The sequence below is a fragment of the Salvelinus alpinus genome, chromosome 8 (assembly GCF_045679555.1).
Source record: "Salvelinus alpinus chromosome 8, SLU_Salpinus.1, whole genome shotgun sequence".
Lineage (NCBI taxonomy): Eukaryota > Metazoa > Chordata > Actinopteri > Salmoniformes > Salmonidae > Salvelinus > Salvelinus alpinus.
This window is the reverse complement of record NC_092093.1, coordinates 11,126,465-11,152,600: the sequence shown is the minus strand read 5'-3', so window position 1 is coordinate 11,152,600 and position 26,136 is coordinate 11,126,465. Positions and strand designations below refer to the sequence as shown.

Genomic DNA, 26,136 nt, shown 5'->3' with positions numbered 1-26,136 from the left:
AAATTGAAACAACCTCTGTCAACATCTACAAGTCTGGGACAGTAACGGTGCAGGGCATCCTCATGCAGTTCCAGAGGGTTCTCTCTGTAACGACTCCCCCTTCCTGAGTGAGTCTGATCACACCTGTTCAAACTGTCCTGCAGACGAAGATAGTCACCTCCCCAGCACTGAACACACCCAGGTCCCACAACTGCACTGCTCCTCCATCATTGAGAGGGATAAATCCACAGAGCTGGAGAGAGACATGGTGGAGCTCAGAGAGCTAGTCCACACAATCCAGACAGAACAAACCCATAAAACAGACCAGCACAACAACACCCCCCCAACAAGACCCAGAGGGCAGAAGGTGGAGATGGACGGCTGTCTGAGAGAGCTGGCTGCTCTACGGACTGAGGTGAGAGAACTTAAAAGAGGCACACATGTAACTGAAGGAGGAGTTGAGAACGCTGAGGTGTGACAGAGAGCAGGACACTCCCCCAGAGAAGCCAGCAGAACAGCCCACCTCAGACCACAACCTCAACACCACAATGGGACAGACAACACAGGACCCCCCCCGTCCTAACAGCCCCCCGTCATCTCCCCTGATAGCTCTCTTGACAACCCCCACACATCCACTGACGGGACACAAAAGCCAGAGATTGTGCTCCTTATTGACTCAAATGGCAAATACATTCAAGAGGAAAACCTTTTTCCCAAACACAAAGTGGCTAAACTCTGGTGCCCAAACAGTAGGCCCTGGAGCTGTTGTCAGAGGACAGACACTAGGCATGTCCTGGAGCTGTTGTCAGAGGACAGACTAGTGTCCCCCAGCCACATCATAATTCACACGGGCACAAATTACCTGAGAACACAGCAGGAAAGGGTGGCCACAGCACTCAAAGGAGTGATTGAAAAAGCGTCTTCCACTTTCCCCAATGCACAAGTGGTTATCTCCACCCTGCTACCACGAAAATACTTTCACCCTGCAATGGGTGAATGCAAGCATTTCCCGAGACTGTACCCCAAAACCTAATGTCTACCTGGCCCACCATTCCACCCTGGACATGAACAGCCTTTACGACCAGGTCCACCTCTACAAGGCAGCCATCCCAACTTTTGCCAGGACCCTGAAGGACGTCACCCTCAACCGTAGCCCAACCACCTCACAACAGACACCCCAACCAGACCAGACCTGAAAGACCCCCTCCCGAAGGACCTGCACTGAGAAAACCCACGCCAAGAGGACCTACACCCAGACCACAGCATCACCAGCCACACCCCAACTAGCTAAGACCACCCCAAACAAACCCTGGCAACACCTTGTATTGCCCCCCCCCCCCCCCCCATACCAGACCTATGCCCCTTCTGCCCACCCCATGCCCCCCGCCCCTGCAGCAAGGACCTCAACATGACAGCAGGACATATGCCAAGGCCGTGAGCAGAGCAACAGGCCCAACCCCCACTATTACACCCGCTCAAGTCCCATCCTGCGACCTAAGAGGTATGTATCAGATGCTCAACATGCTCTGCTCACACCTACTGTGATGGTCCGGACCTAAACCACAGAACTGGACAAGAACCTGACACCATCAGCCCACAGGGGGACAAACACCATCCTGGAGGAGAGAACATTCCCTCCCCCATATGCCCCCCTAGGCACAACTACGACAACATAACCAACAAATATTTGTCACAACTCCTGCAGCTCTGTCACATGCTGGGTATGTACATAGTCAATGATAGGCTGTGAGGGGACTCCTATGGTAGGTACACCTATAGCTCATCTCTAGGCAGTAGTACTGTAGACTACTTTATCACTGACCTCAACCCAGAGTCTCTCAGAGTGTTCACAGTCAGTCCACTGACACCCTGATCAGATCACAGCAAAATCACAGTCTACATAAACAGAGTTTTGCTCAATCATGAGGCATCAAAGCCAAAGGAGCTGAATAATATTAATCTGATAGTGGTAGTGGCGTGGTAGATGTCTGGTCTCCTTTATGGCTCTAATTAGATAGTGGTAGTGAGGTGGTAAATGTCTAGTCTCCTTTATGGCTCTAATCTGGTTTTGGGGTGGTAGATGCCTAGTGTCCCTTATGGCTCTAAACTGTTAGTGGTTGTGGGGTGGAAGATAACTAGTCTCTCTTATGACTCTAATCTGATAGTGGTAGATGCCAATTCTTCTTTATGGCTCTAATCTGATATTGGTAGTGGGGTGGTAGATGTCTAGTCTCCCTCATGGCTCTAATCTGATAGTGGTAGATGCCAAGTCTTCTTTATGGCTCTAATCTGATAGTGGTAGTGAGGTGGTAGATGTCTAGTATCCCTTATGGCTCTAATCTGATAGTGGTAGTGGGGAGGTAGATGTCTGGTCTCCCTTATGGCTCTAATCTGACAGTGGTTGATGGCAAGTCTCCCTTATGGCTCTAATCTGCTAGTGGTAGATGACAAGTCTCCCTTATGGCTCTAATCTGCTAGTGGTAGATGACAAGTCTCCCTTATTTATTTTATTTTATTTTTATTTTACCGTTATTTTACCAGGTAAGTTGACTGAGAACACGTTCTCATTTGCAGCAACGACCTGGGGAATAGTTACAGGGGAGAGGAGGGGGATGAATGAGCCAATTGTAAACTGGGGATTATTAGGTGACCTTGATGGTTGACGGCCAGATTGGGAATTTAGCCAGGACACCGGGGTTAACACCCCTACTCTTACGATAAGTGCCATGGGATCTTTAATGACCTCAGAGAGTCAGGACACCCGTTTAACGTACCATCCGAAAGACGGCACCCTACACAGAGCAGTGTCCCCAATCACTGCCCTGGGGCATTGGGATCTTTGTTTAGACCAGAGGAAAGAGTGCCTCCTACTGGCCCTCCAACACCACTTCCAGCAGCACCTGGTCTCCCATCCAGGGACTGACCAGGACCAACCCTGCTTAGCTTCAGAAGCAAGCCAGCAGTGGTATGCAGGGTGGTATGCTGCTGGCACAAACCCTTATGGCTCTAATCTGATAGTAGTAGATGACAAGCCTCCCTTATGGCTCTAATCTGCTAGTGGTAGATGACAAGTCTCCCTTATGGCTCTAATCTGCTAGTGGTAGATGACAAGTCTCCCTTATGGCTCTAATCTGCTAGTGGTAGATGACAAGTCTCCCTTATGGCTCTAATCTGACAGTGGTAGATGACAAGTCTCCCTTATGGCTCTAATCTGCTAGTGGTAGATGACAAGTCTCCCTTATGGCTCTAATCTGCTAGTGGTAGATGACAAGTTTCCTTATGGCTCTAATCTGACAGTGGTAGATGACAAGTCTCCCTTATGGCTCTAATCTGCTAGTGGTAGATGACAAGTCTCCCTTATGGCTCTAATCTGACAGTGGTAGATGACAAGTCTCCCTTATGGCTCTAATCTGATAGTGGTAGTGAGGTGGTAGATGTCTAGTCTCCCTTATGGCTCTAATCTGCTAGTGGTAGATGACAAGTCTCCCTTATGGCTCTAATCTGATAGTAGTAGATGACAAGCCTCCCTTATGGCTCTAATCTGCTAGTGGTAGATGACAAGTCTCCCTTATGGCTCTAATCTGCTAGTGGTAGATGACAAGTCTCCCTTATGGCTCTAATCTGCTAGTGGTAGATGACAAGTCTCCCTTATGGCTCTAATCTGCTAGTGGTAGATGACAAGTTTCCTTATGGCTCTAATCTGACAGTGGTAGATGACAAGTCTCCCTTATGGCTCTAATCTGCTAGTGGTAGATGACAAGTCTCCCTTATGGCTCTAATCTGACAGTGGTAGATGACAAGTCTCCCTTATGGCTCTAATCTGATAGTGGTAGTGAGGTGGTAGATAACAAGTCTCCCTTATGGCTCTAATCTGCTAGTGGTAGATGACAAGTCTCCTTTATGGCTCTAATCTGCTAGTTGTAGATGTCTAGTCTCCCTTATGGCTCTAATCTGACAGTGGTTGATGACAAGTATCCCTTATGGCTCTAATCTGCTAGTGGTAGATGACAAGTCTCCTTTATGGCTCTAATCTGATAGTGGTAGTGGGGTGGTAGATGTCTAGTCTCTCTTATGGGAAAATTGGAAAACTAAACAAACAACAACACGAATAGTTATCTATCCAAAACGGAGATGTATGGATAAAAACACTTCTCCAATCTTTTGGGCCCTACAACGAAGTACAAACAGCAAAAACATGATCAAATGAAAATCTTAGAATCAACTATTAAAGCCTACCAGAACCCACTGGATTCTCCAATTACATTGAATGAACTACAGGACAAAATACAAACCCTACAACCCAAAAAGGCCTGTGGGGTTGATGCTATCCTCAATGAAATGATAAAATATAAACACCACAAATTCCAATTGGCTATACTTAAACTCTTTAACTTCTCTAGGGTAGGGGGCAGTATTTTCACGTCCGGATGAAAAGCGTGTAAACTGCCTGCTACTCAGGCCCAGATGCTAGGATATGCATATGATTAGTAGATATTGATAGAAAACACTCTGAAGTTTCTAAAACTGTTTGAATGATGTCTGTGAGTATAACAGAACTCATATGGTAGGCAAAAACCGGAGAAAGAAATCCAACCAGGAAGTGGGATATCTGATGTTTGTAGTTTTTCAAGTCTTTGCTTATCCAATATACAGTGGAAATGGGGTCATATTGCACATCCTAAGGCTTCCACTAGATGTCAACCTTCTTTAGAACCTTGTTTGAGGCCTCTACTGTGAAGTGGGGGTGAATGAGAGGGGAATGAGTCAGAGGTCTGCCAGAGAGCCACGAGCTGACCATGCGCGTTCATGTGAGAGTTAGCTTGTGTTCCATTGCAATTCTACAGACAAAGGAATTCTCCGGTTGGAACATTATTGAAGATTTAATTTTAAAACATCCTAAAGATTGATTCTATACATCGTTTGACATATTTCTACGGACAGTAATGGAACTTTTTGACTTTTCGTCTGCACCTAGTGATCGCGCGTCATGAATTTTGATAACTGGGCTAAACGCGCGAACAACAAGGAGGTATTTGGACATAAATGATGGACTTCATCGAACAAAACAAACATTTATTGTGGAACTGGGATTCCTGGGAGTGCATTCTGATGAAGATTATCAAAGGTAAGTGAATATTTATAATGCTATTCTGACATCTGTTGATGTAAAAGGGCTTTATAAATACATCTGATTGATTGATTGGTGGTAGATTAATCAATTTGACAGGGACAATGAACACTAATTATATTCTGTAAATGTGCCAGATTTAGCCAGCTGGATAGTTTTCATCGGTAGTTCCTGGGCAGACAGATACAAAAAAATAATTATACAATTTTCTTCACACAAAAAAAAATCTAAAATTAAACATTCCCTATTTAATTGATTGTTAGTTGTAACACCTACTTGTTGTCCTGTGTCTGTATCCTGGTCCAGTAGAGAGGTTTCATGGGGCAGGCTGGTCGCACAGCCGGCTTCCTGGGGGGTTTATCTAGCATGGTACTGAAGGTCAGACACCCTGGAGGGGGAGGTGGTGGGGGGCCACAGCCTGGTGGAGGGGGTGGAGGTGGTGGGGGGGCACAGCCTGGTGGAGGGGGTGGAGGTGGAGGGGCGGACCTTGGTGGAGGGGGTGGAAGAGTTGGAGGGGTGGACCCTGGTTGAGGGGGTGGAAGAGGTGGAGGGGTGGACCCTGGTGGAGGGGGTGGAGGTGGAGGGGCGGACCCTGGTGGAGGGGGTGGAGGTGGCGGGGCGGACCCTGGTTGAGGGGGTGGAAGAGGTGGAGGGGGCCCGTCGAGTCCCTGGGTCTGGGTTAGAGCAGGAAGGAAAGGAGGAGGAGGAGGAGGAGGTGGGGCTAGGTTGCCTGATAATAAGCCTTCATGAGGTGCAGGTGGTTCGGATAGTGGGATTGGAGGAGCAGGAGTTGGAGGGAGATGAACGGGGGAAGAAGAGGGAGAGGTAGCCTGACCAGACAGATTTAGACTGATAGAAGCCAGATCCAGTCTCTTAGGCAAGTTGATGGGGGGTTGGGGGAAGGTCACGTGGTCCGTCTGGACGTACACAGTGCGGAAGGCCCAGGATGAGAGGCCATCTCCCGTGGATACGGCCACGTCTCGGAGGTCTCCACGGCGGTGGTGGGCACCCAGGGCCAAGTCACTTTGTAGCCTGGCCAAGGTGACCTCCAGATGGGTTACACACTCTTCGTTGTCCCCTCTCAGCTGGCGCAGCTGCTTCCCATAGTCCTCCTGCATTCATATTTATACGAGGTTAGGGTTGTTTTAGGGTTAGGGTTGTGTTAGGGTTAAAGTTGTGTTAGGGTTGTGTTAGGGTTAGGGTTGTTTTGGGGTGAAGGTTGTGTTAGGGTTGTTTTAGGGTTAGGGTTGTGTTAAGGTTGTGTTAGGGTTAGGGTTGTGTTAGGGTTAGGGTTGTGTTAAGGTTGTGTTAGGGTTAGGGTTGTGTTAGGGTTAGGGTTGTGTTAAGGTTGTGTTAGGGTTAGGGTTGTTTTGGGGTGAAGGTTGTTTTGGGGTGAGGGTTGTGTTATTTATTTAAATTTTATTTTATTTCACCTTTATTTAACCTGGTAGGCCAGTTGAGAACAAGTTCTCATTTACAACTGCGACCTGATCAAGATAAAGCAAAGCAGTGCGACTAAAACAACACAGAGTTACACATGGGATAAACAAAATTACAGTTAATAACACAATAGAAAAATCTGTATACAGTGTGTGCAAATAAGGTGGGGGGGTAAGGCAAAAAATAGGCCAATAGTGGCGAAGTAATTACAATTTACCAATTTACACTGGAGTGATATATGTGCAGATGAGGATGTGCAAGTAGAAATACTGGTGTGAAAAAGAGCAGAAAAACAAAAACAAATATGGGGATGAGGTAGGTAGGTAGTTGGATGGGCTATTTACAGATGGGCTGTGTACAGATGGGCTGTTTACAGATGGGCTGTGTACAGCTGCAGCGATCGGTGAGCTGCTCTGACAGCTGACGCTTAAAGTTAGTGAGGGAGATATAAGTCTCCAACTTTAGTGATTTTTGCAATTCGTTCCAGTCATTGGCAGCAGAGAACTAGAAGGAAAGGCGGCCAAAGGAGGTGTTGGCTTTGGGGATGACCAGTGAAATATACCTGCTGGAGCACGTGCTATGGGTGGGTGTTGCTATTGTGACCAGTGAGCTGAGAAAAGGTGGAGCTTTACCTAGCAAAGACTTATAGATGACCTGGAGCCAGTGGGTTTGGCGACGAATATGTAGCAAGGACCAGCCAACGAGAGCATACAGGTCGCAGTGGTGGGTGGTGTATGGGGCTTTGGTGACAAAACGGTTGGCACTGTGACAGACTGCATCCAGTTTGCTGAGTAGAGTGTTGGAGGCTATTTTGTAAATGACATCGCCAAAGTCAAGGATTGGTAGTATAGTCAGTTTTACGAGGGTATGTTTGGCAGCATGAGTGAAGGAGGCTTTGTTGCGAAATAGGAAGCAGATTCTAGATTTACCTTTGGATTGGAGATGCTTAATGTGAATCTGGAAGGAGAGTTTACAGTCTAACCAGACACCTAGGTATTTGTAGTTGTCCACATATTCTAAGTCAGAACCGTCCAGAGTAGTGATGCTAGTCTTGCAGGCTGGTGCGGGCAGCGACCGGTTGAAGAGCATGCATTTAGTTTTACTAGCATTTAAGAGCAGTTGGAGGTCATGTTTTGGGGTGAGGGTTGTGTTGGGGTTAGGGTTGTGTTGGGGTTAGGGTTGTGTTGGGGTTAGGGTTGTGTTAGGGTTAAGGTTAGGGTTGTGTTGTGTTGGGGTTGTATTAGGGTTAAGGTTAGGGTTGTGTTAGGGTTAAGGTTAGGGTTAAGGTTAGGGTTGTGTTAGGGTTAAGGTTAGGGTTGTGTTAGGGTTAGGGTTGTGTTAGGGTTAGGGTTGTGTTAGGGTTAAGGTTAGGGTTGTGTTAGGGTTAAGGTTAGGGTTGTGTTAGGGTTAAGGTTAGGGTTGTGTTAGGGTTGTGTTAGGGTTGTGTTAGGGTTGTGTTGTGTTTGTGTTAGGGTTGTGTTAGGGTTGTGACACAACGAGAACAGTTAGGGTTGTGTTACAACGAGAACAGTTAGGGTTGTGTTACAACGAGAACAGTTAGGGTTGTGTTACAACGAGAACAGTTAGGGTTGTGTTACAACGAGAACAGTTAGGGTTGTGTTACAACGAGAACAGTTAGGGTTGTGTTACAACGAGAACAGTTAGGGTTGTGTTACAACGAGAACAGTTAGGGTTGTGTTACAATGAGAACAGTTAGGGTTGTGTTACAACGAGTACAGTTAGGGTTGTGTTACAATGAGAACAGTTAGGGTTGTGTTACAACGAGAACAGTTAGGGTTGTGTTACAACGAGAACAGTTAGGGTTGTGACACAACGAGAACAGTTAGGGTTGTGTTACAACGAGAACAGTTAGGGTTGTGTTACAACGAGAACAGTTAGGGTTGTGTTACAACGAGAACAGTTAGGGTTGTGTTACAACGAGAACAGTTAGGGTTGTGTTACAACGAGTACAGTTAGGGTTGTGTTACAACGAGAACAGTTAGGGTTGTGTTACAACGAGAACAGTTAGGGTTGTGTTACAACGAGAACAGTTAGGGTTGTGTTACAACGAGAACAGTTAGGGTTGTGTTACAACGAGAACAGTTAGGGTTGTGTTACAACGAGAACAGTTAGGGTTGTGTTACAACGAGTACAGTTAGGGTTGTGTTACAACGAGAACAGTTAGGGTTGTGTTACAACGAGAACAGTTAGGGTTGTGTTACAACGAGAACAGTTAGGGTTGTGTTACAACGAGTACAGTTAGGGTTGTGTTACAACGAGTACAGTTAGGGTTGTGTTACAACGAGAACAGTTAGGGTTGTGTTACAACGAGAACAGTTAGGGTTGTGTTACAACGAGAACAGTTAGGGTTGTGTTACAACGAGAACAGTTAAGGTTGTGACACAACGAGAACAGTTAGGGTTTGTTACAACGAGAACAGTTAGGGTTGTATTACAACGAGAACAGTTAGGGTTGTGACACAACGAGAACAGTTAGGGTTGTGTTACAATGAGAACAGTTAGGGTTGTGTTACAACGAGTACAGTTAGGGTTGTGTTACAACGAGAACAGTTAGGGTTGTGTTACAACGAGAACAGTTAGGGTTGTGTTACAACGAGAACAGTTAAGGTTGTGACACAACGAGAACAGTTAGGGTTTGTTACAACGAGAACAGTTAGGGTTGTATTACAACGAGAACAGTTAGGGTTGTGACACAACGAGAACAGTTAGGGTTGTGTTACAACGAGAACAGTTAGGGTTGTGTTACAACGAGAACAGTTAGGGTTGTGTTACAACGAGTACAGTTAGGGTTGTGTTACAATGAGAACAGTTAGGGTTGTGACACAACGAGAACAGTTAGGGTTGTGTTACAACGAGAACAGTTAGGGTTGTGTTACAACGAGAACAGTTAGGGTTGTGTTACAACGAGAACAGTTAGGGTTGTGTTACAACGAGAACAGTTAGGGTTGTGTTACAACGAGAACAGTTAGGGTTGTGACACAACGAGAACAGTTAGGGTTGTGTTACAACGAGAACAGTTAGGGTTGTGTTACAACGAGAACAGTTAGGGTTGTGTTACAACGAGAACAGTTAGGGTTGTGTTACAACGAGAACAGTTAGGGTTGTGTTACAACGAGAACAGTTAGGGTTGTGTTACAACGAGAACAGTTAGGGTTGTGTTACAACGAGAACAGTTAGGGTTGTGTTACAACGAGAACAGTTAGGGTTGTGTTACAACGAGAACAGTCTGACCTACAGGTCTGTGGCTAAGTTGGTGTAGTACGGTGCTTTACTCACCTGTATCTTCTCCACCTCCTCGTTGCATTCTCTCTTCAGCTGCAGGAGGGCTGCCTGGTGTTCTGGAGGACAGAGAGAGTCGACTCATCAACATAAACAGGAACAAAACTATGACAACTGAACTGTGTTCTACTTCACATATGGTTACCATTCCTCGTCGTGTTCTCTTAATCACACTGAAGCCATTTATAGATGTATCTGTTTGTTGGATAGTCTTGGCATGGGTGTTTTTTTTTGTAGGACAAACAGCTGGTGCTTAGGTGTGTTTTTAGGAGTGTGTGCACAAGGAGAGGCCCCTGACAAAACACACACACACACACACATCTGATGTGTTTTCTGAGGAATTAGAATTGAAGAAATTAATGGAATAGTTTCTGTCACCACCGTACACACAGCCCTGTCCCCAAACACTGCCCATGTGACATCACTCATATAGAGACCAGGAAGCAGCCTGATGTTGTGGACAGTGACAGGGACAGGGTGGAGTATTTACCTTACAATTAGACCATGGTATTGTACATGTACCACAGAGACACCACAGAGCAAACATTGACTCTCTCTTTCTCTGTCTCTCTGTCTCTCTCTCTCTCCCCCTTCCACTCTCTCGCTCTCTTTGTCTCTCTTTCTCTGTCTTTTCACTGTTCTGTCTACTACATACTGTAACCCACAGAGCTCAGTTGGTCACAGCAAGGAGCTGGCCTGGCATGCTGCATGGGCCACATGGGTCAAGGCCACAGGCTGAATCCTAGCGATCTTGAGATCTGTACATAGTACTAGAATCTCGCGTTGACATCATGAAATAATATATAATCAGAGGTATCTCACACATATCCACATACCTCAAGCTAGTGTAGCGTTCCAGCCATAGTGAATATGTGTTTACTAGTAGATTACCTGCTTCTGTGTATTTCAGTCCAACCTTCTCCTCCTTAGTCGGGGGCCAGATGGCCTGCAGACGGCCTGGGGTGGACCGGTCCTCTCCATCACCTGGGATCGATGCCTCCGACTGGGGTGATAACAGCAACATAACATTAGGGAAAATATTACGAAGTAATGCTTTATCAGGCATAGAGCACTTACTACAGACGTCACTGAGTAATGAAATGACTCCATGGCATTCACTCATATAATCAGAATGTGTATGTATGCACTGTGCTGTAAGTCACTTTGGATAAAAGTGAGACACAGCAAAACATGATAGAATGTAGACAAAGACAGAGCTAGACAACAAAACACAGATGCATACTTTTGAGTCAGTGAGGTTTTTCTTTTCAGGAGTCTTGGAGGTTCTCTCAAAGATCCAGGCCTTCCTCCTTGCCTCCTGGTCCCCCCTGTCTCCCTCTCTCCTCAGGGGCCTGGGGATGAAGAAGGCCTTGAAGGCATCGAACGCCACCTCCGCACTGGTGGGAGGAGGCTTCTGAGGTTCTAAAGCTTCTGAGAGTTCTAGAGTCTGTGAAGGTTCTGAAGATTCCGGAGGCTCTATCACAAACAGAACTTCAGTCTTCTCTGTGTTCTGGTCTGTCTTTTTCTCCTCTCCTGTTTTCTGCCGTTCTCCTCCCTCTTCCTGTTCTGTCTTCTCCTTCTCCTCCATCCCATCCTCAGGTTCGACTCTGACTCCTTCGGTCTCGTCTGAGGGCTCTGACTCCCTCTTGTCCTCTCCTGAAGACTCCCTCCTCTCCTCTCCTGTAGACTCCCTCCTGTCCTCTCCTGAAGACTCCCTCCTCTCCTCTTCTGTAGACTCCTTCCTCTCCTTTCCTGTAAACTCCCTCCTGTCCTCTCCTGTAAACTCCTCTGTCTTACTGTTGACATCCTTCTCCAGGTTCAGGAACTGGGAGAGCTGGTCCAAGAAGCTCTCCTGCCTCCTGCGAGCTGTCTTCAGCTTTCTCCTCACAAGCTTGTTCACACTCAGGCCTGCTGGAGTTGGTGTTTTGATCTTGCCCACTATGTCCTGCTCCGGCACTGTCGCCCCCTTCTTTGGGATCCTCAGACCACTGAACAAGGCAGGGAGTTGGAGGTGCTTGTCCACTGGGGAACCGGGGGAGAAGGTGGTTCTGGTGCAGGTGGTGCCAGAGGGAGGGCCACTGGTTGTACCTGGGGTTAAGACTAGGAGCCCATCCTGGGGACTGGCTGGTGCTGGGGTTGGGGCTCCATCCTGGGGACTGGCTGGGGTTGGGGCTCCATCCCGGGGACTGGCTGGGGTTGGGGCTCCATCCTGGGGACTGGCTGGTGTTGGGGTTGGGGCTCCATCCTGGGGACTGGCTGGTGCTGGGTTTGGGGCTCCATCCTGGGGGCTGGCTGGTGCTGGGGTTGGGGCTCCATCCTGGGGACTGGCTGGTGCTGGGGTTGGGGCTCCATCCTGGGGACTGGCTGGTGCTGGGGTTGGGGCTCCATCCTGGGGACTGGCTGGTGTTGGGGTTGGGGCTCCATCCTGGGGACTGGCTGGTGCTGGGGTTGGGGCTCCATCCTGGGGGCTGGCTGGTGCTGGGGTTGGGGCTCCATCCTGGGGACTGGCTGGTGTTGGGGTTGGGGCTCCATCCTGGGGACTGGCTGGTGTTGGGGTTGGGGCTCCATCCTGGGGACTGGCTGGTGCTGGGGTTGGGGCTCCATCCTGGGGACTGGCTGGTGCTGGGTTTGGGGCTCCATCCTGGGGATTGGCTGGTGCTGGGGTTGGGGCTCCATCCTGGGGACTGGCTGGTGTTGGGGTTGGGGCTCCATCCTGGGGACTGGCTGGTGTTGGGGTTGGGGCTCTATCCTGGGGACTGGCTGGTGCTGGGGTTGGGGCTCCATCCTGGGGACTGGCTGGTGCTGGGTTTGGGGCTCCATCCTGGGGATTGGCTGGTGCTGCGGTTGGGACTCCATCCTGGGAACTGGCTGGTGCTGGGGTTGGGGCTCCATCCTGGGGACTGGCTGGTGTTGGGGTTGGGGCTCCATCCTTGGGACTGGCTGGTGCTGCGGTTGGGACTCCATCCTGGGAACTGGCTGGTGCTGGGGTTGGAGCTCCATCCTGGGGGCTACAGGGCTGAGAGGACTGGGCTGTAGAATGGGCTGTGATCTCAGATACAGGAGCAGATGCGTGAGGAAGTTCCTCGACCAGTGCATTAACAGTCTCCCCAGCCTTTAACAGGCTCTCAGTTTCAGCCTCTCCCGCCTCTAACAGACTCTCAGTTTCAGGATCTCCAGCTTCTATCAGTCTCTCAGTTTCAGCCTCTCCAGCCTCTAACATGCTCTCAGTTTCAGAGGCTGTATGCTGCCGGTCATCAGATATAGGCTCAATCCTGGTCATGGTTATCACCAGTTTTCTGGTGTTGGAAGGTAGTGGTGTACTAATAGCAGGTTCCCCAGCCATTACTGCAGAGGGGTTAGCAAGGTCTCTGGCTACAACATCAGCAGCAGGTGAGTCTTTGCTGTCAGCAGGTGAGTCTTTGCTGTCAGCAGGTGAGTCTTGGCTGTGGTTATCATATGTAAATATTTCCTGATAACTTCTGGCTCTTGGATTGGTTTCACTGTCTGTTAACCAGGCCAGCCTGTTGTAGTTGTCTGTCGACACCTCTGTGTGCTTCATCTCCTTGACTTTGTCGTTATCATGATTGTTTGTGACCCTATCTTGATGACGGTTGTTTGTTGACACACACTGACTGTGCTGGTCTGTTAATTCCAACTTGTCTGTACTGGGACAGTCAGTTGTCATGTCCTGATTGGCTCTGTCTGTGGTATTCTGTGTGTCTATAGGCTCCTCCATACTGCAGTCCTCTGAAGACACACTGTTCCTATGTTTGTTTATCATCACTCTCTGTTCAACAGGGTCAGTTGACCCACTATGTCCTTGTAAGTGGGACAGCCTTTCTGAAATGAAGTCATCTGACTGGTCTGTTGACTCACCATATATACCTAAATGAGACTCTGAAATGATGTCTTCTGGTTGGACAAGACAGTTGCTGTTTGCATTCTCTTCCTTTTCTGAGTCCATGTTCCTCGGTACTACAGTCGTCTGGCCCAGAGTTCCATTCATGCTGTCATGTTCCATAATTGTGGTCGATTCTCCATTCTTCTGCACCACACCTACTGCACTTGAATCCTTTCCTTCTGTCCTCTCATTTCCATTGACTTCAACAACTTCATGACTGCTGTGGATGTTCCCGGGAGAAGTGTCTGTCTCGCTCTCTTCCGAGAGAGTCCGGAAGAACTTCAGGACCGCCATCTTGTCGTCAGGCCGCTGGGACTCTGACCTGTCTGGGTGAGTAAAGACGGTGGAGAATCTGTCAAGGAATGAGTTGGAAGAGGCCTTCCCTTGAGCGGCGTCAGTGTTGTCGTTAGTGTTCACTCCGTTCATGGTTGAGATCTTTATCAAATGCAGGTTTAAATCATGTAAAAATAAATCAGAACTAATATGATTCAGGTCCAAAGCACAGTCAGCGATCTCCCCACATACCATTTAGTTTAATGCGTGTCATGTACTTTAATCTGTCTCCAATCCAGGTAATGCTGTGTTAGTCCAACACAATGTGGCCATTCAGTGTTGATGGGAAAAAATACATCTATACACCGGAAGAAACTCACACTGCCTCTGCTCCAAAGGAAAATAACTTGACAAATAAGAAAAAGGCATCTCAAATTAAAACCTCTTTTTGTAGCCGCTGTAACAGTTGATGGAAGTTTGAGTATTTATAATCTTTGACAGATCCTCCAAACGTTGAAGGGTTTTAATGGGGATACCACATGCCAGAGCTCTAAAATATTTTGTGTTGAAGAAACATCAGCATGGAAAAAGTAACCAGAAAAAGCATTTGGTCATGCGGTGAGTCATGCAGAGTTAGTTACCAGTACTTTTTGCAACACATTCTAAAAGTACTGGGAAAAAGGCAATGCTTCAAAGAGAGTTGAGCTCTATTATTCACCAGTCTCATCTTCTACTTCTCTGTTCAGATCCCTCTGTCTTCTGTTCAGATCCCTCTGTCTTCTGTTCAGATCCCTCTGTCTTCTGTTCAGATCCCTCTGTCTTCTGTTCAGATCCCCCTGTCTTCTGTTCAGATCCCTCTGTCTTCTGATTAGATCCCCCTGTCTTCTGTTCAGATCCCCCTGTCTTCTGTTCAGATCCCTCTGTCTTCTGTTCAGATCCCTCTGTCTTCTGTTCAGATCCCCCTGTCTTCTGTTCAGATCCCCCTGTCTTCTGTTCGGATCCCTCTGTCTTCTGTTCGGATCCCTCTGTCTTCTGTTCGGATCCCTCTGTCTTCTGTTCGGATCCCTCTGTCTTCTGTTCGGATCCCTCTGTCTTCTGTTCAGATCCCTCTGTCTTCTGTTCAGATCCCTCTGTCTTCTGTTCAGATCCCTCTGTCTTCTGTTCAGATCCCTCTGTCTTCTGTTCAGATCCCTCTATCTTCTGTTCAGATCCCTCTGTCTTCTGTTCAGATCCCTCTGTCTTCTGTTCAGATCCCTCTGTCTTCTGTTCAGATCCCTCTGTCTTCTGTTCAGATCCCTCTGTCTTCTGTTCAGATCCCTCTGTCTTCTGTCGTTATCTTACATCCTCTAGAAACATAATAAGTAAAAGCAGGTAATCTTTTGGTCCTCTTCTCCTCCAACTATCAAGCCTCTCCTTCCCTGTTCACCAAAGACAATCTGCTTATACCTTAGACTGCGGCAGACCTCTTCCTCCTCCAACTATCCAACTTCTTCTTCTCTACTTACTGAAGTCACTCGAGCTCAGCAGTAGCACGACCGTATCAGACTGTGACTGACCACGCCCTGAGAGTTCCGTTTTGGAGTGATACTCTGGTATCCACCCAGACCACAGCACAGCGCACCACACCCAGACTGACTGACTGTAGGGCAGATGGGACACAGTGCACTTCTTCAAGCGCTGAGCTCTATAGTGGCAGCCTATAGTGACGTGGCTGTGGAAGTCTCCGTCTCCACTCAGCATTTCTGACCCCACCTACACTTCTTCCTATTTAAACCAATAGAAAGTTGGTCTTGTTTTCTCACATCGATTTTAGATTTTATTTGTTTATTTGTTTATTTATTTGTTTATTTTGATCCCCATTAGCTTTTGTAGAAGCATCAGCTACTCTTCCTGGGATCCACAAAGTAACAAAACACTGATAGACTGATAGACAAGGACAGTCACACAAAACACTGATAGACTGACAGACAAGGACAGTCACACAAAACACTGATAGACTGATAGACAAGGACAGTCACACAAAACACTGATACACTGATAGACAAGGACAGTCACACAAAACACTGATAGACTGATAGACAAGTACAGTCACACAAAACACTGATAGACTGATAGACAAGGACAGTCACACAAAACACTGATAGACTGATAGACAAGGACAGTCACACAAAACACTGATAGACTGATAGACAAGGACAGTCACACAAAACACTGATAGACTGATAGACAAGGACAGTCACACAAAACACTGATACACTGATAGACAAGGACAGTCACACGAAACACTGATAGACTGATAGACAAGGACAGTCACACAAAACACTGATACACTGATAGAGAAGGACAGTCACACAAAACACTGATACACTGATAGACAAGGACAGTCACACAAAACACTGATAGACTGATAGACAAGGACAGTCACACAAAACACTGATAAACTGATAGACAAGGACAGTCACACACATTTAAAATACGATATACCAACGATGCAACAATACAGGTCAAGATAATAATGGTAAAGGTGAATTGGAAAGAGTAAGGGGAAATAGAAACATTTACTGTATTATAAGAAATAAATTACAAAGTACAAATTATGACATGCCATTGTGTTTCAGATGGCTAGTGTATTTGCATGGCTATCTACAGATCAGTCCCCACCCTTGTATGTGTTTAATTTGCCAGGTATCGCTGCATGTTGCAAAGTGAAACCATTGATATAACTCGTGTTGAGATTTACTGTCCTCTATATGATACGAAGGGAATTTAATCACAAAGCCTGAACTTAGTAATCATATGGCCTACGACTTAAGTTTAAATGCACTTTCCTATTGCGTTGCCATGTAATGGTTACCAGGGTGGGCTATTGGGATTCTCAAGCATGGACCTGTTTACGTAAGAGAAATGAAACCAGATAATCCTGTAGCAAATAGCATTAGTGTCACGGTTGTTAAAATAAGTTCTGTCACTGTTGTTGAAGGAAGTGGACCAAAGCGTGGTGAGCGTACATATTCCTTTTTTATTGGAAATGCCGACAAAAACAATAAACACAACAAAAACAAACCGTGAAGTTAAAGGCTATGTGCCCTAAACAAAGTCAACTTCCCACAAACACAGGTGGGAAAAAGGGCTGCCTAAGTATGGTTCTCAATCAGAGACAACGATAGACAGGGCTACCTAAGTATGGTTCCCAATCAGAGACAACGATAGAAAGGGCTACCTAAGTATGGTTCCCAATCAGAGACAACGATAGACAGGGCTGCCTAAGTATGGTTCTCAATCAGAGACAACGATAGACAGGGATACCTAAGTATGGTTCTCAATCAGAGACAACGATAGACAGGGATACCTAAGTATGGTTCTCAATCAGAGACAACGATAGACAGGGCTGCCTAAGTATGGTTCTCAATCAGAGACAACGATAGACAGGGCTACCTAAGTATGGTTCTCAATCAGAGACAACGATAGACAGGGCTACCTAAGTATGGTTCTCAATCAGAGACAACGATAGACAGGGCTACCTAAGTATGGTTCTCAATCAGAGACAACGATAGACAGGGCTACCTAAGTATGGTTCTCAATCAGAGACAACGATAGACAGGGCTACCTAAGTATGGTTCTCAATCAGAGACAACGATAGACAGGGCTACCTAAGTATGGTTCCCAATCAGAGACAACGATAGACAGGGCTACCTAAGTATGGTTCTCAATCAGAGACAACGATAGACAGGGCTACCTAAGTATGGTTCCCAATCAGAGACAACGATAGACAGCTGTCCCTGATTGAGAACCCTACCCGGCCAAAACATAGAACTACAAAACATAGAACATAGAATACCCACCCCAACTCACGCCCTGACCAAACCAAAATAGAGACATAAAAAGGATATCTAAGGTCAGGGAGTGACAATTAGGATACAATTAGAGAGAATGAAATGCAAATTATCCAGCTCACTGGTTCAAATCCAATGCCAGAGGATAATGTATAGTGTAGGTAAAAACATTATATCATATTTATCATGAATTCAGGAACCTTCAGATAATGCGATTTTTTATATTTGCTAAAGAAATCCCTTACGGAAGTCTATCAGAATCTCTACATGTTGTAGTGTATGTACAGTGCATTCGGAAAGTTTTCAGACCCCTTGACATTTTCAACATTTTGTTCCGTTACAGCCTTATTCTAAAATGGATTAAATAAAAAAAGATCCTCAGCAATCTACACACAATACCCCATGATGACAAAGCGAATCACGTTTTAATAAATGTTTGCAAATGTATATATATTTTTTTAACAGAAATACTTTATTTACATTAGTATTCAGACCCTTTGCTATGAGACTCGTAATTGAGCTAAGGTGAATCCTGTTTCATTTGATCATCCATGACACGTTTCTACAACTTGATTGGGGTCCACCTGTGGTAAATTCAATTGTTTGGACATCATTTGGAAAGGTGCACACCTGTCTATATAAGGTCCCACAGTTGACAGTGCATGTCAGAGCAAAAACCAAGCCATGAGGTCAAAGGAATTGTCCGTAGAGCTCCAGGACAGGATTGTGTTGAGGCACAGATCTGCGGAAGGGTACCAACGAATTTCTGCAGCATTGAAGGTCCCCAAGAACACAGTGGTCTACATAATTCTTAAATGGAAGAAGTTAGGAGCCACCAAGACTCTCCCTCGAGCTCCCATGGTCACTCAAGCTCCAGAGTTCGTCTGTGGAGATGAGAGAAACTTCCAGGACAACGATCTTTGCAGCACTCCGCCAATCAGGCCTTTATGGTGGAGTGGCCAGACGGAAGCCACCCCTCAGTAAAAGGCACATGACATCCCGCTTGGCGTTTGCTAAAAGGTACCTAAAGGACTCTCAGACCATGAGAAACAAGATTCTCTGGTCTGATGAAACCAAGATTAAACTCTTTGGCCTGAATGCCAAGCGTCACGTCTGGAAGAACCTGGCAACATCCCTACAGTGAAGCATGATGTGGGGATGTATTTTCAGCGACAGGGACTGAGGGGGGGAAAGTGCAGAGAGATCCTTGATGAAAACCTGCTCCAGAGCACTCAGGACCTCAGACTAGGGTGAAGGTTCACCTTCCAACAGGACAATGACCCTAAGCACACAGCCAAAACAACACAGGAGTGGCTTCGGGACACGTCTCTGAATGTCCTTGAGCGCCCAGCAAGAGCCCGGACTTGAACCCGATCGAACATCTCTGGAGAGACCTGAAAATAGCTGTGCAGCAATGCTCCCCATCCAACCTGACAGAGCTTGAGAGGATCTGCAGAGAAGATTGGGAGAAACTCCTCAAATACGTATGTGCCAATCTTGTAGCGACATACTTGTCACGCCCTGGCCTTAGTATTCTTTGTTTTCTTTATTATTTTAGTTAGGTCAGGGTGTGACATGGGGAATGTTTGTGTTTTGTCGTTTTGGGTGGTTATATGGTAAAGGGGGTGTTGGGTTTAGTGTATGAGTTTGTGTTGAGTGAATGTTTCTAGGTATGTCTATGGTTGAGTGAATGTTTCTAGGTATGTCTATGGTTGCCTGAGTGGTTCTCAATCAGAGACATATGTCTTTCATTTGTCTCTGATTGGGAGCCATATTTAAGGCAGCCATGGGCATCATGCATTTGTGGGTAATTGTCTATGTTCTATGTTGCATGTGTGCACTAGTTCTTGCATAGCTTCACGTTCGTCTGTTTGTTGTTTTTGTTTCGTTTGTTCATCTTCAAAATAAAGAGAAGATGTATTTTTCACACGCTGCGCCTTGGTCCTCTCTCTCACCACAAGACGATCGTGACAATACTGAAGAAGACTTGAGGCTGTAATCGCTGCCAAAAGTGCTTCAACAAAGTACTGAGTAAAGGGTCTGGATACTTATGAAATGTGATATTTCCGTTTTTTTGTTGTTTTATAAACGTGCAAAAAAAAAAAAAAAAACAGGTTTTGCTTTATGGGGTATCGTGTATAGATTGATGAGGAGAAAAAAACGATTTAATCCAATTTAGAATAAGGATGTCACGTAACAAAATGTGGAAAAGTCAAGGGGTCTGAATACTTTCCGAATGCACTGTATATCATAACTTGGGAAAAGAAAGAGGGATACCTAGTTAGTTGTACAACTGAATGCCTTCAACTGAAATGTGTCTTCCGCATTTAACCCAACCCCTCTGAATCAGAGAGGTGCAGGGGGCTGTCTTAATGTACATCCACGTCTTCGAGTGCCCGGGGAACAGTGGGTTAACTGTTACCTTGTCAGCTCGGGGATTTGATCCAGCAACCGTTCGGTTACTGGCCCAACGCTCTAACCACTAGCTTGGAGATCATTGCTATGCAAGCTTGGCACACAGTCAAGTGAATGTACTCTTGGGCACACAGTCAAGTGGACTTCAGTCAGTGGTCAGGTGAATTTCTGAGAATTTAAAGGGCTTTCAATTAGCTATTAAGGGGTTAAGTTGGAGAAGGAGGTTTATGGTTCACCGTGTCAGTATGTTATTGTGTGAAGAGTAGATGCAGAAGTTCCTACAAGTCGCTCTAGACTACTAAGGCCTTGATCAAATCAAACCATACACTTTTACAAACCATGTATTAGTACAGTGTTATCAATCCTAAAAGTCGATAATGGTGTTAAAGTAGAAAACGTTGTGCACTATGAATGACCACCGATCCAGAAAAAAGTTAACACAGACGTGGCCAATGAGAGGTTAACAGGATTTTAGGGCAGGTGCAGAGCAGGCCAACAACACCCCCCCCTGCAAGCTGCTTAAACAGCCAGGCCAGGTGTCTGGCTGGCAAAGGATAGCAGGCCGACAGCTAGTGGGCAGCAGAAATCCACTCAACACACACACACACACACACACACACACACACACACACACACACACACACACACACACACACACACACACACACACACACACACACACACACACACACACACACACACACACACACACACACACACACACACACACAGACACACAGACACACACACACACAGTGCATTCAGAACCCATAGGGCAGTGGTGAGAGGTACAATTCACACAAAGCATCTATACATCCCTTAAGTTAAGTAATAACTGAAAACATTTTTCAACAACAAACACAGTACTGTGCTTCACACAGAGCCTAGCAGCTTTCCATTCCTAAGTCTCTTTCACACAAAATAAATAATTATAATAAAATATAAAGCATTAAACCTGGGTGCTTTAAGTAAAATGTGTCGGACATTTCTAAGACGTCAGAATAACTCACTCGCTGTGGGGAGAAAGACAAGTTGCAGGTGATGTCATCTTCCAAGGGTGTGATCCTGAGGAAGTCGACGTGTTTGGGGCGAGAGGGGCGGGACAGGGACCGGCAGTACGACAGAGAATCCTCCACCTCTCTCTGCCAGATCTCTTCCTGTCTCCTCGGGGCCTCGCCTGGGGGACACAAACAGGACATGAAACCGTTGGGAGCATTCACAAACGTGAGACTTTACTTTTTGTACCCTACAGCTAGACGTGACTGGATGTGTACGAATACCACTTGTAACTCACACACAAGACATCACAGAGAGTTCAACCTAAGCAGGAAGACTCAACCACTGATACAGGATGATTGAGGACAATTCAGTTTCAATTCAGTGAATAGCAGAAAGTGAATTGAAATTCAATGAATGAATGGGGAAATCCTCACGTAAACTCTTCATCTGGGTAGGTAGAAAGGTGTGTGATGTACTTCAGTCCAGTTTCAACTTCTATTTAAGTAAAGCGTCTTGCCTAGGGATGACACCACCAGTTACAGTAAAACTACACAGTACAGCTTCAATAGGAGACCACACGTTTCCCTACATTTTCCCAAGTTTTGTCTGTGTATAATGACCAGGGCATTGCCATTGTTGGGTTCTGTGTCAGGTTGAGCTGTGGCACCACCTTCAGAAATAGAAGGGGAATTGCAGCCAATGTAATATCAGACACTATCAGCTGGCCTACAGGAACTCAGTGATCCAGCACATAAAACAGCTGGGCAACATGAACTCAGTGATCCAGCACATAAAACAGCTGGGCAACATGAACTCAATAGACCCTTTTCCAGTACACGACACACTGACGTCACGAACAGATGTGCACGAAGCCATCGCCATCTGCGCCCATTCAACATCGCCTAGATTTACTTTAGTGGGTTCTCATATGCTTACAATTAGGTTTTGATTCTTGCTTGAACAGTTGCTAAGATTATATTTGGTTGTGATCTTTGCAAAAATAACTATTTTTTTTGCAGAATTTGTTAGCTAGAATGTTAACGCTCATTTATATAGGCTGCAGCAAAAGCCAAAAAGCCTTTTCACTGGTTTAAGTTGAAGTGTGTTTTTTAAGTATAATGCATTTGATTTGCAAAAATGACACACACATACTAAGAAGGACATTCATATGAGCCTTCAAATCCAAATGCAATCCAAAAGTAGTGTGACAGGCACTCATAAGCAACATGTAAATAGAGGAGAGAGAGAGAGATAAAGAGTCAGAGACAGACAGAGAGACAGAGAGAGAGACACAGAGAGAGAGACAGAGAGACAGAGAGAGAGAGACAGAGAGACAGAGAGAGATAGAGACAGGGAGAGGGAGAGAGAGAGAGAGACAGAGAAAGAGAGAGTGAGAGAGAGACAGTGATAGAGAGAAATATACAGACTGAGACAGAGAGAGAGAGAGATAGAGAAAGAGAGAGTGAGAGAGAAACAGAGAGAGTGAGAGAGAAACAGAGAGAGAGACAGAGAAACAGAGAGAGAGACAGAGAAACAGAGAGAGAGACAGAGAGACAGAGAGACAGAGAGAGAGACAGAGAAACAGAGAGAGAGACAGAGACACAGAGACAGAGACAGAGACAGAGACAGACAGACAGACAGACAGACAGGCAGACAGGCAGACAGACAGACAGACAGACAGACAGACAGACAGACAGACAGACAGACAGACAGACAGACAGACAGACAGACAGACAGACAGACAGAGAGAGAGAGAGAAACAGAGAGAGAAATATACAGACTGAGACAGAGAGAGAGAGACAGAGAAAGAGAGAGTGAGAGAGAAACAGAGAGAGAAATATACAGACAGAGAGAGAGAGACTGAGACAGATTTTGTACTTTAACCATTTGCACAATTGTAATGTCTTTATTTTTTGGGAACCTCTATGAGTATAATGTTTACTGTTAATTTGTATTGTTTATTTCACTTCTGTATATTATCTACTTCACTTGCTTTGGCAATGTTAACATATGTTTCCCATGCCAATAAAGCCCCTTGAATTGAATAGAGAGAGAGCGAGACAGAGAGATAGAGAGACTGAGACAGAGAGACAGAGAGACAGAGATAAACTGAGAGAGAAAGAGAGAGATAGACAGAGAGATAGAGGGACAGAGAGAGAGAGAGAGAGGGAGGGAGAGAGAGAGAGAAACAGAGAGATAGAGAGACAGACCACAGCAAAATCACAGTCTACTTGAACAGAGCAATACTCAATCATGAGGCATCAAAGCCAAAGGAACTGAGTAACATTAAGAAATGCTATAGATGGAAGGAATGCAGTTTGGAAACCTACCAAAAAACAATTAGGCAACAGCAAATTCAATCCCTTTTAGACAACTTCCTGGGTAAAATGTTCCACTGCAATAGTGAAGGTGTAAACTTGGCAGTAGAAAATCTTAACAGTATATTTGACCTCTCAGCTTCCCTATCAAATCTAAAAATCTCAAATAGAAAACCGAAGAAAATGAACAACAATGACAAATGGTTTGATAAAGAATGCAAAAATCTAAGAAATAAATTGAGGAACCTGTCCAACCAAAAACATAGAGACCCGGAAAACCTGAGTCTACGCCTTCACTATGGCGAATCACTAAAACAATACAGAAATACACTACGGAAAAAGAAGGAACAGCACGTCAGAAATCAGCTCAATGTAATTGAAGACTCCATAGACTCTAACCAATTCTGGGAAAATTGGAAAACACTAAACAAACAACAACACGAAGAATTATCTATCCAAAATGGAGATGTATGGGTAAACCACTTCTCCAATCTTTTTGGCTCTATAACAAAGAATAAAGAACAAAAACATATACATGATCAAATACAAATCCTAGAATCAACTATTAAAGACTACCAGAACCCATTGGATTCTCCAATTACCTTGAATGAGTTACAGGACAAAATAAAAACCCTCAAACCCAAAAAGACCTGTGGTGTTGATGGTATCCTTAATGAAATGATCAAATATACAGACAACAAATTCCAATTGGCTATACTAAAACTCTTTAACATCGTCCTTAGCTCTGGCATCTTCCCCAATATTTGGAACCAAGGACTGATCACCCCAATCCACAAAAGTGGAGACAAATTTGACCCCAATAACTACCGTGGAATATGCGTCAACAGTAACCTTGGGAAAATACTCTGCATTATCATTAACAGCAGACTCGTACATTTCCTCAATGAAAACAATGTACTGAGCAAATGTCAAATTGGCTTTTTACCAAATTACCGTACAACAGACCATGTATTCACCCTACACACCCTAATTGACAACCAAACAAACCAAAACAAAGGCAAAGTCTTCTCATGCTTTGTTGATTTCAAAAAAGCCTTCGACTCAATTTGGCATGAGGGTCTGCTATACAAATTGATGGAAAGTGGTGTTGGGGGTAAAACATACGACATTATAAAATCCATGTACACAAACAACAAGTGTGCGGTTAAAATTGGCAAAAAACACACACATTTCTTCACACAGGGTCGTGGGGTGAGACAGGGATGCAGCTTAAGCCCCACCCTCTTCAACATATATATCAACGAATTGGCGCGGGCACTAGAACAGTCTGCAGCACCCGGTCTCACCCTACTAGAATCCGAAGTCAAATGTCTACTGTTTGCTGATGATCTGGTGCTTCTGTCACCAACCAAGGAGGGCCTACAGCAGCACCTAGATCTTCTGCACAGATTCTGTCAGACCTGGGCCCTGACAGTAAATCTCAGTAAGACCAAAATAATGGTGTTCCAAAAAAGGTCCAGTCACCAGGACCACAAATTCCATCTAGACACCGTTGCCCTAGAGCACACAAAAAACTATACATACCTCGGCCTAAACATCAGCACCACAGGTAACTTCCACAAAGCTGTGAACGATCTGAGAGACAAGGCAAGAAGGGCCTTCTATGCCATCAAAAGGAACATAAATTTCAACATACCAATTAGGATCTGGCTAAAAATACTTGAATCAGTCATAGAGCCCATTGCCCTTTATGGTTGTGAGGTCTGGGGTCCGCTCACCAACCAAGATTTCACAAAATGGGACAAACACCAAATTGAGACTCTGCATGCAGAATTCTGCAAAAATATCCTCCGTGTACAACGTAGAACACCAAATAATGCATGCAGAGCAGAATTAGGCCGATACCCACTAATTATCAAAATCCAGAAAAGAGCCGTTAAATTCTACAACCACCTAAAAGGAAGCGATTCCCAAACCTTCCATAACAAAGCCATCACCTACAGAGAGATGAACCTGGAGAAGAGTCCCCTAAGCAAGCTGGTCCTAGGGCTCTGTTCACAAACACAAACACACCCCACAGAGCCCCAGGACAACAGCACAATTAGACCCAACCAAATCATGAGAAAACAAAAAGATAATTACTTGACACATTGGAAAGAATTAACAAAAAAACAGAGCAAACTAGAATGCTATTTGGCCCTAAACAGAGAGTACACAGTGGCAGAATACCTGACCACTGTGACTGACCCAAACTTAAGGAAAGCTTTGACTATGTACAGACTCAGTGAGCATAGCCTTGCTATTGAGAAAGGCCGCCGTAGGCAGACATGGCTCTCAAGAGAAGACAGGCTATGTGCACACTGCCCACAAAATGAGGTGGAAACTGAGCTGCACTTCCTAACCTCCTGCCCAATGTATGACCATATTAGAGAGACATATTTCCCTCAGATTACACAGATCCACAAAGAATTCGAAAACAAATCCAATTTTGATAAACTCCCATATCTACTGGGTGAAATTCCACAGTGTGCCATCACAGCAGCAAGATTTGTGACCTGTTGCCACAAGAAAAGGGCAACCAGTGAAGAAC

At 45.5% G+C, this 26,136-nt stretch overlaps 1 protein-coding gene across 1 annotated transcript in view; it reads right to left on the bottom strand.

Moving 5' to 3' along the window:
- Positions 1-14,173, bottom strand: part of LOC139583867 (formin-like) — a 52,657-nt gene extending 38,484 nt beyond the window's left edge. Inside the window, exons 1-4 of the mRNA XM_071415413.1 lie at positions 11,090-14,173; positions 10,738-10,849; positions 9,844-9,905; positions 5,384-6,219 (exon numbers count right to left, since the gene is read on the bottom strand). Of these exons, the coding sequence (XP_071271514.1) occupies positions 5,384-6,219; positions 9,844-9,905; positions 10,738-10,849; positions 11,090-14,173 (4,094 nt within the window). The remainder of the gene's footprint in view (positions 1-5,383; positions 6,220-9,843; positions 9,906-10,737; positions 10,850-11,089) is intronic.
- Positions 14,174-26,136: the final 11,963 nt, after the last annotated feature.